General features: G+C 58.7%; 1 protein-coding gene across 4 annotated transcripts in view; it reads left to right on the forward strand.

Moving 5' to 3' along the window:
• The window catches only part of IL4R (interleukin 4 receptor), a 34,083-nt gene that overhangs the window by 6,153 nt on the left and 9,644 nt on the right, over positions 1-18,286 (forward strand). The window contains exons 1-5 of one of the 4 annotated variants that reach the window (XM_081296920.1): positions 4,111-4,251; positions 11,524-11,611; positions 13,483-13,621; positions 13,881-14,032; positions 15,942-16,093. In XM_081296920.1, the coding sequence (XP_081153046.1) occupies positions 11,542-11,611; positions 13,483-13,621; positions 13,881-14,032; positions 15,942-16,093 (513 nt within the window). In that variant the 5' untranslated portion in view covers positions 4,111-4,251; positions 11,524-11,541. Of the gene's footprint in view, positions 1-4,110; positions 4,252-11,523; positions 11,612-13,482; positions 13,622-13,880; positions 14,033-15,941; positions 16,094-18,286 lie in introns of those variants that run through there. The other 3 variants (XM_081296919.1, XM_081296922.1, XM_081296921.1) reach the window with 3 other exon arrangements.

Genomic DNA, 18,286 nt, shown 5'->3' on the forward strand with positions numbered 1-18,286 from the left:
TTTTTCTTTTTTTGGGGGGGGCGGGTTAGGTTTCTGGGGATTGAACTCAGGGGCCCTGGACCTCTGAGCCCCATCCCCAGCCCTATTTTGCATTTTATTAGAGACAGGGTCTCATGGAGTTGCTTAGGGCCTCGCTATGGCTGAGGCTGGCTTTGAACTCTCAGTCCTCCTGCCTCAGCCTCCCAAGCTGCTAGGATCACAGGGGTGCGCCACCACGCCTGGCTGAATCCCATCGTATTTAATATCAGTATCACTCCTCTCTGTGCTATTTTTCTTTTTTAAATTTTCTAACAGACATGACACTTTTTATACCTTTATTTTGTTCATTTTCATGTGGTGCCGAGGATCAAACCCGGGGCCTTGCACGTGCTGGTCGAGCTCTGCCGCTGAGCCCCTGCCCAGCCCCTTTGTGTTATCTTGATTTGCATTTTTCTTATTTAATTCCTCAGTTCTTTACTTTCTTTGGTTCAACCCTAAAGTGGTAGGAATTTGCTTGCCCCCAGTCTGCCCAGATTGGCTTTTTTTTTTTTTGGTCCTGGGCATGGAACCCAGGGATGCTGATCCCCTGAGCCCCCTCCCCAGCCCTTTTTAATTTTTTTATTTTGAGACAGGGGCTCACTGAGCCACTCAGGGCCTCACTAAGTCACTGAGGCTGGCCATGAACTAGTGACCTTCCTGCCTCAGCCTCCCACGTGCACAGCCCGGGACATCAGATTAGTTTTATAGAAACAAGGCTCGCCTTTTAGTCTCTGTGCATGACCATAATCTCCAGCAGATCGTCCTCTGTTTCTTCATCCTTGAAGGGGGGGGGGTGTAACCCGACCTGCCTTTCTCTCCAGGTTTTCCTGAAAATCAATATGGTAGGCGGGGCTGGGGGTGGGGCTCAGTGATAGAGCACTGGCCTCCTTGGACCTGGAGTACAGACCTTTGTTGATGCAACCTGCGTTCCTACCTGGTGGCCACCGTATCTCACTCGGGCTCCCGTTGGGCTTATCAGCTAAAACGGTCACGACTTCAATCCGGGTTTGATCCCAGCGCAGCCAAATAAAATAAAAACACATATAAACATGAAAAGGAATACAAAAGGGAACAGCCGTGTGCAGACCGGTCACGGGTGCAGTAGGTCATGGGTGAGCACGTCACAAGGCCGTGGGTGACCTTGGCTTGGCCACCGGAGGTGGGTGCCTCTGCCCCTCACCAGCCCTGCCCTGGAAAGGGAGAGGGAGGGCGGCAGAGCCCCGGGCACAGAGGAAGGCTGACCGAGGCCCTGGGGGACGTCCTCGGGAGGAAGCCACCTGAGTGTGGGGGGGCAGCCTGGGGCAGGTCTGGGGACCGCGGGGCGGGGCAGGGAGGGGCAGGGTTTGTGAGGAGGGCTCCCCAGTGGGAGGTTTAGGGATCCCCTGGGACACGGGCACAGCTCAGGGACACCGGGCAGGGCATGGCCCCCCATTGCCATGGCAACCAGTGGGCAGAGCGGGGGAGGGGAGGGCGGCCTCGAATGTTTGCAGGTGCCAGGGCTTGGGCTGCAGGGGGGTCCCATCCCTGCCCTTTCCCCCGTGGGAGGGCCTCTAGTGTCTCGGGACAGTCAGCCCCCACCCCAGAGGGTACCATAGCCACACGGGGGCCACACGGTGGGACTTCGGGGCCATCAAGATGACTCATGTAAACGGGCGCCGCGGGGCACCCTTGTCATCCCAGCTCAGGAGGCTGAGGCAGGAGGATCGCGAGTCCAAAGTCAGCCTCCGCCAAAGTGAGGCCCTAAGCAACTCCGTGAGACCCTGTCTCCAAATAAAATGCAAAACAGGGCTGGGGTGGGGCTCAGGGGTCCAGTGACCCTGAGCTCAATCCCCAGGACCCAAAAATAAAATAAAATAAAAGGACAACACTTGTAAGCAGGCGGAGTCCAGCTGCTTTTCAAAAACCAAGAGACAGGCAGCCCCGGGCCTGTGCCCAGGAGGAGAGTGGGCGCCGGGCTTCAGGGATAGGCGCGGGTCTGTGGCCCGCCCACTGTCCACTGCTAAGTCTCCATCAGGGTCCTCCTGGGACATGAGTTCCCTCCAGGGGGGGCGTCCTGCATGGAGCTGCCCCAGGCGGCCACCCCTGCTGCTGGGGTCAGGTGAGAGGAGGGTAGGAGGCCCGTCAGGGAGGCCTGGGGACCCCAGTGTCATGCAGAGGGTTAAAGGACTCGAGGTCCCCAGGTCCTTGCTGACTACCCCACACCCTGGACCGCAGGCCCTGCGGCTTCCTTCCTGCGGAGCTGTTTTTCTTTAAGTTTAGTTTTTTTTGATTTTTTTTTTTTCTTAAGAGACTATGTGGCCCAGGCTGTCCCAGAACTCCTGGGCTCACACCATCCTCCTGCCTCAGCCTCCTGCCTCAGCCTCCCACCTCAGCCTCCCACCTCAGCCTCCTGAGTAGCTGAGACTGCAAGCAATGTCTCTGTCAGGCTTTCCAAAAATATTTTTATTTATTTATTTATTTACATATTTTGGGTACTGGGGATCTAACCCAGGGGAGCCTTACCCCTGAGCTACATCCTTTAAATTTTTTTTTTTTTAATTTGAGACCGGGCCTCACTAAATTGCTGAGGCTGGCCTCGAACCTGCAATCCTCCTACCTTAGCCTCCCAAGCTGCTGGGATTACAGCGTGTGCCATGGCGCCAGCCTCTGCCCGGCTCTCTGCCCTTCTCTTGCAACCTGTGTGTGCAGAGCACAGAGGGGGTAAAAGCCGGGGCATTTGTACAAATCAGTAGCTTAACGGCCCCTGCAAAGGTCCCCTGCTGCCACCCTGGTGGCACCCCCTCCCCCAGGTCACCCGCCTGACTTCTAACCCCAGGAAAGCTCTCTCTCCTTTTAAGCTGCGTATAAATGGAGCCACGTGCTCTTTTGAGCCTGGCCTGCGTCCCAGGAAGACACTGTGTCCCTGAGACCCGTCAGCCTGTGCTGTGATGGCGAACGTCAACCTCAGGGTAGAGCCTCTGCCACCCACTCCACCAGCACTGTCCTAGGCCTCCCCCACCACGCCATGGTCTCTTTGCCTCCTTGTGATCACCCAGTGAAGCAAATGGTCCTGTTCCCCTCACCCAGATGAGGAGACTGAGGCTCTGAGTGGACCCCAGCTTGTAGGATCTCTCAGCCAATCAGAGTGGAGCATGCACCTAGTCCCCGGGGCGTGCTTCTGGGTCCTAGATGCTCTGGGGTCCCTGCCCACGTGGAGGCCTTCCGTGTCTGGGTGTCCCCTCCCAGGCTAGGAGCACTGCGGGTGAGATAACAGGAAGAACCCAGAGACAGCACCTCCCCCTCGCCAGACGGCACGCAAACAGGGAACTCTAATCTGTGGCCACACGTCCCTGGCTCCAGGCTGGCCAGGGGCAAAGTCCTGCTCACGTTGACACAGACGCTCTCGGGCGAGGGCTGGGCCAGCAGTGACAGAGCTCCGGTCCTGACTGACAGTTTCCTGCTTCATCATCGCAGGAAATTTCCGACCCCGCTGAACCTCAGTCTCTTCTTCTGTGCCTGGGGAATGTGGGCCCCATCTTCCACACTGGGCTTACTGAGAGGGGCAAACAGAGGCGGGTAGTAGAGGACCGAGTCTGTGAATGCTTCCTGGGTGCTGGGCACGGTACCAAGGACTCCGGAATTAGAAAGTCTAGGTTCCAATCCCAGCTCCACTATTTATGGGCTGTGCATCCTTAGGCAGGTTCCTGGACCTCTCTGGGCCTCCATTTCCCATCTTTACAATGAGGATGCTGTTAACCCACCTGCTGTGCTCCTCTGGTCAGGGTCAGGTGGTTAAGTGAGGGTCCAGGGCTCCTGAGCACCTGAGCTGGTGACAGAAGCTGTTGCTCTTTGGGGGGGGGAGGGACCCGTGCTGCGGGGCTCAGGGCATGGCCGCTAGTGGCCAGTGGGACCCGGGACACACAGGGGCACTGGGGGCTTGTCCACCAGGAGCCGAACGTCACTTGGCCACTGTGCCATCAGCTCCTGGCGCCAGCCTCCTGGCCCCTGCCCCTGGGCTGTGCGGGACGCCCGGGAGATGCCCTCCGGCTCCTGGAGGGGAGTCCAGCTCTGTGCCTGCGGCAGGGGACTCCCGGCCAGAATCGGGCAGTGTTCATGCAGCTGTGAGGCGGAAATTCCAGTCCTGGGGACAGCGGCCAGGGGGGAGGCGGCCTGGGGGGGACAGCGCAGGGGAGGCGCCCCACTGCGCGCAGGACCCGGGGACAGCGGGGTCCCTGAGGTGGTGGCGATTTGAGCGTAAGTAGGGGACGCGGTGCCCAGCAGGCCGCGGTGAGCCGGGCACAGGGAGCGGGCGGGCAAGAGCTGGCCCTGGGTGGCCCGCGGGCACTGCTCCTCAGCGCCCGCTCAGGGTGGGGATTGACGTCCAGGACCCCGAGGGGTCACCTGGGGCTTCCCCAGGGCCCGGCCCCCAGTCTGAGGCCAACAGGAAGAGCCCCCGCACTTCAGGGTGGCCCCTGGCATGTGGTGACAATCTGCGCCCGGGCCCTGTCCTGTGAAGGAGGCCCCTGGTCTCCAGCCCTCCCCTGTCCCTGTCCCTGCCCCTGTGCACTTGGCCTTCGCTGATGACCCCAGATCCCGCCTCCAGACCTCCAGGACGTCCTGTGCCCGCCCTCGGCCACCCCCACCCTCTCCAGCGAGGCCACCAGCCCCCAGTCCCTCCTGCTTCCCTCCCCAGGACCCTGCAGACTCTGTCACTGGGTTTGACCATCGCACCATGGCGGGGGGGGGGTCCTAAGACTCTGGGGACCCCTTGGAGAGACCTGACCCGCTAGGACCAGGCGGTCCCCCACCCAGGGCCACCTGAGCCCCAAGAGGCTGGGTCCCCGCAGTCCCTACCCCCAGAGTCACCGGATCCTCGTCCTGTCTCCCACCACTCCCCACAGCAAGCTGCCAGCCGTCCCCAGGGCCACCCTCGTCCCTCTGCCCTCTGTCCCTGGGAGCCCCGCGGCCCGGCTGGGACCAGTGCAGCAGCCCCCCGTCCCCGGCCACCTCTACCCCTGGCCTCTTGTGCACCCAGCCCAGGGACCTTAAAAACCTTGTTCTGTGTCCCCCTCAAAGTGCACCAGGGGCCTCCCTCTGCCCCGAGTACCTGTGACAAGAAAGGGACGGACCACTGAGTGGTGGCATTGCTGTCACCTGCACACAGTAGGTGTTCAGAAAACTCCTGCCACAAGAACAGAGGGCGGGGGGGGGGGTGAGGGCCTGCGAGGGGACGCAGGTGCCCAGGGAGGGGCTGACCTCTGTCCGCTGGGCTTGTGGGCAGCAGGACGGGGCTGTGGCCGTCCCCCCCTCCCGCCAGCCGGGCCAGGCGGGTGGAGCTGAGGGCGTGGGGGGCGCCTGGCGGGGCTCAGCACCCGGGGAGGGGGGCTGCCAACGTGGTGGCCGTTTCTGGGAACTGGTCAGGCGCTTCTCCCGGGATCAGTGTGTCCTTGGCCTCTGGCCAGCCCGGCCCAGCTGTCCTGCAGGCCGAGGGACTCCAGGCCAGCCCCAGGGGGAGGCCCAGGGGTCAGCGCTGCCGAGGCCACCCGCAGTCCGCGGCCCGCTTCCTCTGCAAAGTGCTACCCGTCACGCTGGCTGCTTCCTGTCCGAGGACCCGCCCGTCCCGGGGACAGGCTTTCCAGCCAAGGGGGGCGAAGACCAGGGGCCCGGACACTGTGACCCCCCCAGGCTCGCGGTTCCCCTCCCGGTGATGCTTTTGTAGAGTGAGTTGCTGCTTCCTAATTCCGTGACCTTCACCTTGTCCCTTGCCCTCTCTGGGCCTCACTTTTTCTATCTGATCGGAGCATCATCCAGGGGCCCGGCAGGCTCCTGGACTCCGGAGCCACGCTGCCTGGGTTCCTCCTGCTCTGTGACCACGAGAAGGTGTTCTGATCTCTCTGGGCCTCCGACGGCTCATCTGTAAATGGGGTGTCAATGGCACCTACCTCACAGGACGGTAAGAACCAAGTGACGAATGCACGGTGTGCACTCCTAACCCAGAAGCAGCATCATATACCACAGTTATTATGGGCAAGAGCCTGGTAGGTGGTCTTGGTTTAAAAACAGATGATGGAGTGTCGTTGCTGAGTTTTTACCACCCACTCACTCACTGATGGGTGCTGACTGAGCACGTGGTCTGTAGGTGTCATGCACTGCTGTCGGTACTGGGGACAAAGCAATGACGGGGGGAGACATTTCTGCCCTCATTTCTGCCCTCTCACATCCTCATTGAGAGAGACCAAAAACATATGCCTAGACCAATACATAATGTCTGGCTCGCTATCCTTTACGCTCTCAGTTTCACCATCGAGCAGCATCTTGAGGGTGGCTATTTCACCTCTTCTAGCATCGACTTCTTTCGTGAACCATTTATGACCTTGGCCTGTTTTTCTTAGAGGGTGTTTGTCTTGTTGATTTGTAAGGTCTCTTTATATAGGAAGGCTCTTACACATGGTGCACGGCTACCTTTTCCTGATCTTTTCCTTGCCGCGTTGTCCTGATACAGTAGACGGAACCCAGGGCCTCACCCAGGCCGGGCGAATGCTCCACCCCTGAGCTCCACCCCCAACCCCTTTTCCCTGCTTTTGATGTAGGGAAGTTGAAAACGTTCTCTGCCACCAGATCTGTCTATCTTCGCCATCCACATCCTGAAATCAGATCGACACTCACACGCTTAACCTCACAAATATGATCAGAGATGGCGATAAGCCGTGACAGAAATCAACAAAGTGGGGTGACAGACTTCAGGAGAAAGCCCCGGGCAGATGGGGCTGGGGTCAGGGAAGGCTGACTTGGCAGGTGGAAGGGGTTTCGGGGGGCTCCGTCTTCCGGGGAGGAAGGAGCTGGGCTGTGTCAAGGCTCCAAGGGCCCCTTGGGGGGCAGGGAGGGAGGATAAAAAGGAAACTTAGAGGGTGGCAGGGGCTGGGAGAGGCCAAAAATATATGCACAGACAAATGCGTAATGTCTGACTAGCTATCTTTTACGCTCTGAGCTTCACAGACGAGCAGGTGGCTATTTCACATTTCCTAGCATCAATTTTTTGATGAACCATTTATGTCCTTTGCCTATTTTTCTGAAAGAAGTGTTTGTCTTGTTGATTTGTAAGATCTCTTTATATACAAAGGCTCTTACCTATGGTGCATGGCTTAAAAACGACTCTGGCCACAGCGTGGAGACAGGGGGTGGCACGGGTCTGCAGAGACTGCTAACTGCCCTTCCCCGGAGACCTCGCTCAGCCCCAGGACGGGTTTTGAAAAAATCATGTCACTCTCCTGCCAGAAGACCCTCATGGCTGTCACTGCCCAGCGGAGGGGACCTTGACTGGGAGTCCACACTTGGGCTTTGGGGGATCCCTGAGCCCCTGAACAGAGAGCAGTATTAACTGCGTGCGCCTGCTAGGGAGAGGGCTCATATGGCATCCGATACGCAGATGGGATCAGTAACCCTGGAACATTGAGGGTGTGGGGTTCCAGGCAGAGAGAGAGGTTGAGGGGCCTGAGTGCTGGGTTCGAATCCTAACCTGGTCACACTTGGGCTGTCTCAGGCAGGTCACTTCACCTTTCTGTCTCATCAGGAAAAGGAGAAAGTGACCGTACCCGCTTTCTACGGCTGTTTCGAATGGAAACGAGTTAATACGCGTAAAACGACTAGAAGAAAACTTGGCGTGTGGTAGATACTGTGTGTTAGGTGAACGACGGGGCTGAAGGACGTAGGTAAAGACTTTCTGGGGTGTCACGGCCTCTCGGTGCTGGTTGTGATCACAGCCGTCGTCATTTGCAAGGCACACACAGTTGGACACTCTTACCTCCTTTGTGCTGGATCTTAGACCTCTATTCATATGACCTCAGGTGACTTTTTTTTTTTCTTAAACTGCTGCAGCACCATTAAAATGAAACCCCCCACAGCTTTTCTGCTGCTTTCCGGTTCTAGTTTATCTAGCTCATTTCACATCATCTTCTGAGATCCAGCCTGCAGTTCTGGGAGAAGCTGCAGGAACTATTGTACTGCAATGCACCTCGGGCTCAGAAGCGGACGGACTTGGGTTCTGATGCTAGCCCTGCCCTCCGGCCAGCTGTGGGAGCCAGCCGGCATGGCACTTGACCTCTTGACCTCGGTTTCTTTATCCAGAAAGTGGGGACAACCGCCCTCTGGCAGGTTCTTGGACCAGCTCCACGCAGGCACGCTTCCCAAGCCCTGAGCCAAGCGTCTGCACAGGCGCTGGACGAGCCGGGGTTGTTTGCACAAAGACTTGGCTGAGCCTGAGGAAGCCATGGGCCAGGCCCGCTCCGCCCTGACCCCATCCGGACCTCCCTGCCCAGGAGGACTGTGGCCCAGGAGGGAGACCCCGCCCACCAGGAATCCCTGAACTTGTCTGGCCACAGGCCTGACCCTGATCCCGGGGCAATCATTCATCCTAATTCCTTTAATCCTCTGCCCCTCTGTCCTCTGTTCCCTGCGAGGCAGAGCGAGACCTCTTCTGGCACCGCATCGGGCCATGGCTCCCCTAAACACAGCCACCCCATGCCCCACTCCCAGGCGAGCCCGGGGGTGTGCTCACGTGGGTGTCTGGGTGTGTCCTCAGCAGTAGATCAAAGGTGGCCACCCTGACTGCCGCGGGGTGACATTTCCATCCGCCTTGAGGGGGGCACTTGACGACCTCTGGTAGACTTCACTGTGCTGGTCCTGCTGTGTGACCGTGAATTGCATCCCAACTTCTCTGTTTTCTTGTCATCCAGAATGAGGGCTAGCTAACAGGACGCCTCTGCGTCTTCTGCCGCAGGATACAGTGAGCATGGGTGAACTTGTGAGAATGAAAGTCACTGGGGCCGCGTGGAGGATACAGGCATCGGGGACCCCACGGCACACACCCTGCTCACACCCCTTTCCTTGATCCTCAGTGTGACTTTCAGCCAGGAGGGCAAATTGGGGTTTGGGGAAGATGTCACACCTCCTCCCACCCCCGGGCTGACCCCACATCATATCCAATGTGAATTTGTTCTGGAAACAGTTACAGAGCCAGGCACAGTGGTCCATACATGTCTGTAGTCCCAGCGGCTCCGGAGGCTGAGGCAGGAGGATTGCAAGTTTGAGGCCAGCCTCAGCAATTTAGCAAGACCCTGTTCAAATAAACAAATAAATAAACAAACAAACCAGGGCTGGGGATGTGGCTCAGTGGTGAAGCCTCCCTGGGTTCAACCCCTGGCACCAAAAGGTAAAAATGATAAGTTTCAGGCACAGCGTGTGTGTCAGGCCCCGCGCCCAGCTGCCCTGGCTCCGGGGATGACAGACGGGCAGACAGAGGGCTCCCCGCGGTTCCTTGTCCCACACATGAGGGTGGCCACTCTGACCACGGGCTGAGCAGCGCCTGCGGGTCTCTGTGGGGTCAGTCCTGCTGTCCGTCGCCTCCACCATCCACCCGTGGCTCTCGGGGTCTGCGGGGGGCAGCGGACCTTCGCCTTGTCTCTCTGGCTGTCCCTGGCCCAGGGCCCTGGTCCACTGGGCCCACCTTGGCCCGTCCAACCTGATTCCTGGTCTTGGTGGCAGGTCCCCATGGTCCCTCAAGGCCCATCTGGCACTTTCCCTAAGGAGCTCAGAGTCCCCTCTGTGCAGAACACCCTGGTCACCCTGGAGGCTGGCCCAGGTCGGTGCTCCTCCCCTGCTCCGTGATGCGGGTGTCAACACCTCCGGTCCCCCAGAGGCAGAGCGCGTGTTTGAGGAGTGGCAGTGGCGCGCCTCTGTTCCTGTCTGTCACTGTGGCAGAGGGCTCGCCTGTGACGGATTTTTAAAGAAATTTTCGTATAACGGTTTGTCACGTGACGCCAGCAGGGCCTCAGACATCTCAGTTCTCCTGTCTCTTGGTGGCGTCAAGAGGCCACCAGGAGGAACCTAGCCACCTAGGTCTGTGTGGTTCACACGATGAAGTCCTCAGGATGTGACCCGTCGTCAAACGCCATGGACTGTACTTAGGAGGTGCCCGGGGGCCTGAGTGACCATCAACTGCAATGAATGACCTTGGGTTGGGCTGGAGAGTTATAAGGGACGGTTCAGCCAGGCGTCTGCAATCCAGCAGCTCCGGAGGCTGAGACAGGAGGATCGCCAGGTCAAGGCCAGCCTCAGCCAGTTAGCGAGGCCCTAAGCAGCTCAGCGAGACCCTGACTCTGAATGAGATATCTTAAAAGGGCTGGGGATGGCTCAGTGGTGGAGCACCCCTGGGTTCCATCCCGGGTACAACCACTCCTTAGGAAGGTGCGTGTGTCACTGTGTCCTTCAGATGTGGGGGCTGGGGGCTCGGAGAGGACAGGAAGGGGGGGGGTCAGTGAGAGGCAGGTTGGGTGGGGGGAGGCGCCCTGAGTGTGGCGGGCGCAGTTCATTCCTGGAGCTGGGAGGGCCCCTGGCCAGGTGGGAGGGCGGGGGGCCCACTAGGTGGCCTCTCCTGAGGGGCGGAGTCTGGGGCGCTTCCCGCAGGGGTTAGGGATCTGGAGGGGCAGGAAGTTGTCCCCGAGCCCGATGCTGCGCACCTTGGGGGTCGTCCGGGCCATCCTGGGCGGCAGGAAAAGAAGCCCGAGGGTCCCAAAGACCTCAAGACGCAGGTGCCCCAACCCGAGCTGCCAACCTAGAGACCCCAACACAGAGACCCAAGTGGGGAGGGGACACTGGGCCTGGGGGGATATGGCTGGCAGGGGGATGGCGCTAAGCCAGCACGTCACATTTACAAGGAGTTAGAGTTGACGTCTTGCTCCTGGGGTTCAGCCTCGGGGCCGTTTTCTGAGGGTCAAGAACAGGGGCCGTGGTCTAAATGTGTCCCCAAGTCTGGGTGTCGGAACTGCATCCCCAGGGACATACACCGAGGAGGCCCGTGGGAAGTGACCGAGTGTCTCATAAGAGAGGTGAGGGCCTCAGGAGGAGCTTCCTGCTCCTCTGCCACAGGGGACAGCCACAGGGGACAGAGAGGGGAGACGAAGCTGTCGCCTGCCCCCACAGGGCCTGCACCTGGTCTTGGACTTTCTACTGTCCCGACCTGGGCACCACACCCCTCTTCACAGACCGCCCGGCCGGGGCGCTGCTGCTCAGCAGCAGGGATGCGCTCAGGTGGCTGAGGACACTTCTCCAGCCTGGGCCGTGTCCCCGTCACCGCGTAAAGGCTCTACACATTTCCCCGCATGGGACCCCCGCCATACCCCAGTGAGACGGGGTCTCCTGGAGAGTACTTGGCAGATGAGGGAGATCAGGCCCTGAAACACAGGTGGCCTAAGGGTGACAGCCAGTAAGTGACACAGCTGGTGCTTAAACTTGAAGTCATCGTGCATGTGTGGGGACGGCTCCCCCAGGGTGCCCATGAAGAAACTCCCCCAGGGACAGGGGACCAGTGGCTGAGCCTCTGCCCTGTCAATCTGGGTGGCATCTGGTGTCTATAGAGTGCAGTGAACTTGGGGACCTTGGGACAGAGGCACAAGTGCCCAGGGCTGGGAAAGCTGTGTGTGGCGAGCCAGCCAGAACCCAGTCAGCACTCACGCCCCTTTCTCTCCGCAGGCGCCCTGGCATCTCCCCATGGGGTGGCTTTGCTCCCACCCCCTGTCCCCTGTGAGCTGCTTGATCCTGGTGTGGGTGACAGTCGTTGGTAAGTCACCATCTCACTAAACCGTCCACTTATTGACTCTTAACGATGTGCCAAGGTCCTGGGGCACATCAGCGAACAGAACAGAGATCCCCGCCTGGCACAGAAGAGATCCCCTTATGTGGCAGGGGGAGGGGACAGCCAGTGACAAATGGTCCTGAATGCAGTTATTTTCACTGAGAGTAATTCATGTGGAAGTTCACGGTTGCCCTGGAAGGGCAAGGAAATAACTCAAGGTTGACGCTAAAGGTCATCAGAGGTGGAAAAGGAGCACATGGAACAGTCAGATGCCGGGCGGCGGGTGAGGTGGGGGATGAGGTGGGAGTTGGGGTGGGGGCCGGATAGTGGTGCCTGGGAGAGACGCAGCAGAGGCCCCAGTGGAAAGCCCCCTGGCTTGGGACGGGGGAGGACCCGAGGGGGACCACTGTGTGGGGGCAGGAGCAGGAGGAGAGGGGCCTGGGGGCAGCGTGGCGGGTCTGAGCAGAGGGGCAGGAGGGGTGAGGCCAGGGAGGGTCCTGGCTGCCGCGGGAAAGGACAGGAGGGGCCAAGACGGAGGTCAGGAGGCACAGGGCTTCTGGGTCCACCTGGCAAGTAGATTTGGGGACAGACTAGAATGGGGGCACAGGAGAGAGGGGGGTCCAGGATGCCTCGGAAAGCTCCCACCCAAGCCCCAGGGGAGGGCTTCCGCTTCTGGGATGCAGAAGGAGGCCGGCGGGGCGGGGCTTGATATGGGGCGGGGCTTGGTATGGGGCGGGGCTTGTGGAGAGGAGTGGCTTAGGATAGAGGGGAGGGGCCTAGGGAGGGGTGTGGCTTGGGATAGAGGGCAGGGATTGGTATAGAGGGGCGGGGCTTAGGTGGGGAGTGTGGAGTGGCTTGGGATAAAGGGTGGGGTTTGGGATAGAGGGGCGGGGCTTGTTGTTGGGGGCGGGGTTTGTTGTTGGTGGGCGGGGCGGGGCTGGGCGGGGGGCTGGGCGGGGCCGGAGTTGGGCCCGAGATGAGCTTGAAATGGTTCTTGGGAGCCCAAGCCTCTCACTGCACCCCCCCAACATCGCAAGCCCTGTCCGCTGGACAAGAGCACATCGCTGTGGACCGGGAGGGGACAGTGCTGAGCCTGAAGCTCAAGGCCGGAGCCGGGTGGCCCAGAGCTCTGGGACGACTTAGGGGACCCCGTGCACCCTGCCGGATGCGGCCCTCCAGCCTCTGCCCACCCTTCCCTTTCTTCTCTCCTGTGGCCAAACCTACTAGAAGCCAGAGGACAAGGGACCTGGGCGAGGGCGACCATGGGGGTCATCAGGCAGCCTTCTGAGCACAGAGCAGGCAGGGGGGATGGGAATTGAAGGGGACAGTGATGGGCAGATGGATAGTGGCCCCTGCCTGTCCCGGGTCCCTGAACAGACCGGCTCGCACTCGTTTCTTTTTTCTTTCTTTTCTTTTTTGTTTTGTTTTGGTGTCGGGGATTGAACCCTGGGTGCTGACCCACTGAGCTACACCCCTAGCCCTTTTTACTTTTTGCGTAGTGACCGGGTTGGCCGAGTTGCTCAGGGCCTCACTAAGTTTGCTGAGGCTGGCCTTGAACTCGCTGCCTCCTGAGCTGCTGGGATGGCAGGCATGCACCCCCCCCCCCCCGCCCAGACTTTTTTTTCCCCTTTCATTCGGCCAAGGGTGAGTGGTTGGGTTCCCACCGGGTACAAAGGCATGGGGTTCCTTCTCCTCCATGGGCCCCACACCTACCTGGAAGCCCCAGTGCCCTGGTCCTGGCCGCGCTCTAAGGACTTGACACTCCGCTTCGCTGGCTTTGGGCTGGTTCCCTCCTTCTGGGGGTGCGTGCCCCCGGCTGTTGGGCTCCAGGCATCTCAGGCATTGTGTCCCCACAGGGAGCATGAGGGTCCTGCATGAACCCACCTGCTTCTCGGATTACATCAGCGTCTCCACCTGCGAGTGGCAGCTGGACGGTCCCCTCAATTGCAGCGCGGAGCTCCACCTGTCCTACTGGCTGGATTTCGAATTCTCCGAGTAAGCCCTGGCGGGGCTGGGGCTGGGGCTGGGGGCCGAGGAGGTGCCCAGAGGGCTCTCCATGGTGGGGGGCGGAGGGCTGGAGGCAGCACGGAAGGCCACTCTGGTCCCCTGCTCCCACGGCACCCTGGCTGCTCGAGAGCCCCCGGACCCAGTCCTCGAGTCAGGGTGGGGGGAAGCTGGAGGAGCGCCTGTTTCCTTGACGTCCTGGGGACATCTTTGGGTCCCAGCCAGCCTCACTCAGCACCTGCGTCTGCAGGAACCGCACGTGCATCCCCGAGAACAGCGCAGGCGCAACGTGCGTGTGCACCATGCCCATGGACGACCTGGTCAAAGCCGACACCTACCAGCTGGTCCTGTGGGCCGGGAGGCAGCGGGTGTGGCACGGCCTCTTCATGCCCAGCGACCACGGTGAGGGGCTGGGAGGGGAAGGCGCTGGTGTCCTGCCGCTGGCCGGCTCCAGGGCAGAAGGTGACCCAAGAGGTTCCTGTGTTCCTCCAACCCTGGTGGGGTTCCTGTCCCTTCCTGGACCTCAGTCCTGCTGTCTTGGAAATGGGGCTGGGCTCAGTGACAAGCCAGTCCCGTGGGGCTCAGCTATGCCACCCCTGGCATCTAAGGGCCCAGGAAGGCGTGTTGACACCAGGCCCAGCCACCGAGCACATGCCTGCTGCAGATCACAAAAGGAGCTGGGAACAGCGCTTCCCCTCTCTGTAGAGTGTTCATGGAAAGCCGATCTTACCCCGGTCCCCAGAGTCCCCAGAGTCCCCGCAGCAATTCTCCCAGGAGTTTGTTCCTGTGTTGTTTAAAGAGGATTTTAAAGCAGGAATTTATTGCTGTGTGACCTGGGGCAAGTCACAATACCTCTCTGAGTCTCAGTTTCCAAAAAAGATTTATTATCCCCTTTTGATAATAAATTAGATTGTCATATTGCAATATGACAGAAAGAAGGTGAGCCACCCTCCTTAAATCGCACAGCTTCTCAGCAGAAGAGAGAGTACTGAAGGCCAGGTCTCTCAAAAGACTTGATCTTTTCCCATCAATGAGTCTTGTTTGTTTTTTTTTTAATTGATCAATTTAAAAGCTTTTGTTTTTGTTCTTTGGGTTTTTTAATTGTACCCTTTATTTTCACGGAACACTATAATTATGCACAATAGTGGCTTTCATTGTCCATCTGTGCTTCCTGAAGTCCTGCTCATGGGTGGTGGCCCCCAGGTTATTGGGATTACCTCATGCAGGAACTCTAAAGTCAATCTTAGAACCTGGGGGTGAACATCTGATGGGGCTACACCACTCCTTGGTGTTTACCCTAAAGAATTAAAGCCATCGCACCTCAGTGAGGCACACAACCCGTGTTGACAGCAGCACCGTTCCCAACAGTGGAACAGCCCAGGTATCCCTCACCTGTCCCTGGGTGAAGGGATAAAGACAACGTGGTCTATATCCACAGTGGGGTTTTTATCAGCCCTTAATAAAAATGAAATCACGGAATTTGTGGGAAAATAGGTGGAATTTGAGAACTTTGAGGGAAATAAGCCAAACTCCAAGGGTCGACTGTGTTCTCAAGAGTGGAAAATGAAAAAGAAAGATGGGGGCTCTGGTGGCCATGGGAGGGAGATCAGCAGAGGGCAGGAGAGACATGGGGAGAAGAGAGAGAATGGGGAGGTGCGGGGGAATGGTGTGGGCCGGGGTAGATTGTCAGATTGCGTTCATGTAGGAATGTATGGCAAGGAACCTCACCATCATGTACTGCGATAATGCACCCACAAAAATATGAAAAGAAAAAATGCAAAATAAATATAAATTTAAAAAAGAAAGAAAGAAACTGAGGCTGAGGCTCCGAGGTAGAGCACTTACCTCGCATGCACGAGGCCCGGGTTCCCCATCGTGGTCGCCAGAATCATGATGAGCATGTGCAGATTGGATTGTTGGTCTCCATGCCTATCTATACCTGCGATCTCATGGATGGGATCACCCCAGAGGAGGCCGTTTTGTAACAGGCAACTCAGGATGAAGCCACCTACTCAGTAAATAATAGTACAGATGTGGCCACGCTGGGCAGGGTCAAAGTAGCAGAGCCATCTGGGTCTGCACCGTCGGTAGAAAGGTAGGTAATAACTACTAAAGTGCCACGTGGAGTTTTAGCAGCGTGGTCGCTGCTATTCCGATGACCCTTGTCTGTCTGGCTTTCCGTCTGTGTGGTACCTGCCTTCCAGCGAGCAGAGAAGCAGCCGCCGAAAGCTCCCATTGGCCGGCGGCCGGGCGGGGGCGGGGCCTCGCATCCCCGGACACGCCCCTCAGGCAGGTACCGCTTCTCCCGCAGTGAAACCCAGGGCGCCCGAGAACCTCACGGTTCACTCCAGCGACCACGACACGAAGCTGCTGACGTGGAGCAATCCGTACCCTCCAGGGAGCACCCTGTACAAGGAGCTCACCTACCTGGTCAACATTTCGAATGAAAACGACCCTGCCGAGGTGAGTGAGCTCACGATGGGCTTCTAGCGACCTCTTGGGAACCCTGAGGGCTGACAGAGACCCGGGCTCTGGAGCTGGGAGCTGGGGAGGGGGCCTGGAACTGGACCCCAATCCCAGGACCTAGAGACCCAGCTCTGCCCTGTTCTCCCTGGTCCCTCACCTGCAAGGGGCAGAAAAGGGGCCTTATTGTGGCTCTCTGCCCCTCAGCTGTCACAGAAGGGCCACATCTGTGTCTCCCAGTAGCAGAGGGATGCAGGAGATTGCAGGGGTCATCACCACACTCTTCAATAACCCGAGTCCCTGAGCGAGATGGTCACTCATGACCTGCGCTCATGTCATGCAGAGGAACAAGTCTCCCTGGGGTGGTTTTGGTCGTCAGCTTCCCTTTTAACAAAAGGAGGAGGCTGCAGGCTTAGACTCTGTCCCTAGAAGTCTAGACAGCCAGATCAGTGTCCTTGCTGGGCCCTCACGTGCTTCTCATCGTGAGTGATCCTGGCCGCGAGCACAGCGGTGGAGAGCGGTTCCTGTTAAAACCCACACATTGAGCTGGGCTGTAGCTAGATTGGTAGGGTGCTTGCCTCGAATGCACAAGGTTGTGGGTTCCATCCCCAGCTCCGCAAAACCAAAACAAAACGGAAAACATTTTGAGGGCTGGGGATGAAGTTCAGTGGCAGAGCACTTGTGTGGCTGGTGCAGATCCCCAGCACCGTAAGATAAAATAACACAGGTGGTACGGAAGGGAACTATCAAATAAATCAAACCCAAACACAGGGGGTGGGTTATCTCCTCTATTCTAGTTGCAGAGGGGAAGGGTGGGATGCCGGCGAGTCGCCCTGCCTGGTGCACAGTGTGTTAATCTAAGGCTACCCTCCTGTTGGCCTGGGAGGCCCCAGACCTGGTCAGCCCAGCTGCCTGGCCACCCCACACACCACACACCATCTATAATTATAGACTCCAGGCTTTTCCAGGTCCCAGGCTGGTGGCCTTAGCAGGCAGGGAGCAGGCACCAGCCATCCGAGGACCCCAGGTCAGCTCGCTGACTGGCTCCTCCCTCTGGCCAAATCAGGGCGGTAGCTGGGGACTGATTCTGTGTCTTGGGTCTGGGCACTTGGCACTGGGCCAGGATGTGGGGGAAGAGCAGGAGGGGGCAGCTGGGCCACACAGCAGAGGCTCGGAGAGCAGGGGATGTGCCGATGCTCAGAAGGGACAGGTTGGGTTTGGTCAGTAAAGTGTCCTCCCATGTCTAGACCTGTGCAAGGTTTACTGAGAGTCCAGGGAATGGGCTAGGTGGGCTGCCGGGCAGGGAGGGAAGTTTGACCTATGGAGGACAAAGAAATGCTACCTATTGACTTATTTCTAGGGCCACCTTCAGGCACAGCTGGATCCAGGACCCTTCTTTATTCTGTGTTGACCTCGCCTTTAGGCAGGCTCTTCCATTGTGGAGTGCCCCAAGGCCTCTAGCCAGAAGCCATGCTGGGAAAAGTGCTTCTGGATTGTCCCCCTCCAGGAGTGCGGGGAGATTTTAGGGATGATGTTCACTGGTCTGGCTTGCATCTTGTGTCAGGCTCTGAACCAATCACTGTGCGTGAGAGGAGGGAGGTGCAGGCGGAGTGCTCTGATTGGCCAGGGCAGAGACAGAAAGATGAAATCCAGCTTCTGCTGTTGGCGGGGCAGACTCTACAGAGCCGCTCCATCCCCCATCCTCTTCCCAAGGACAGAGCGCACCTAAAGACTTGAGTTGCTGGCTAGAGCTGGTCACGTGCTCCCCTCTAACCAACCACGGGCCATGGCTTGGGGTCAACCCTGGAGCTGGGGACAGTTTACCTTCCTGGATCGCTGGGTGTCTAAACCCAATGGCACAGATTCTGGGCAGGGGTCCAGCTGTGTCTGCCACCCTGCGGCTCCAGCCAGGTGGGATGAAGTCCGAAATGCTAGAACTTTGCCGTGGACTTTGCAGGATGGAGTTAGTCCATCATCCCGGAGGATCCAGCCAAGGCTGTGTACGGGGAGGGAATGGGGCCTGGGCACTGAGGGACACGCAGGAGTGTCCTAGAGAGAGGGAAAGAAGCTTAGCCAGGTGGAGGGGACTGCAGGAGAGATTCGGAGCCATGAAAACTCATGGCATCTGTAGGATGAGCCCCGGGGCTACAGGGTCTGGGGTCAGGGGTTTGCAGGGAGCAAGCAGATTAGACC

Source organism: Spermophilus citellus (assembly GCF_964194105.1).
Source record: "Spermophilus citellus genome assembly, chromosome: 6".
Lineage (NCBI taxonomy): Eukaryota > Metazoa > Chordata > Mammalia > Rodentia > Sciuridae > Spermophilus > Spermophilus citellus.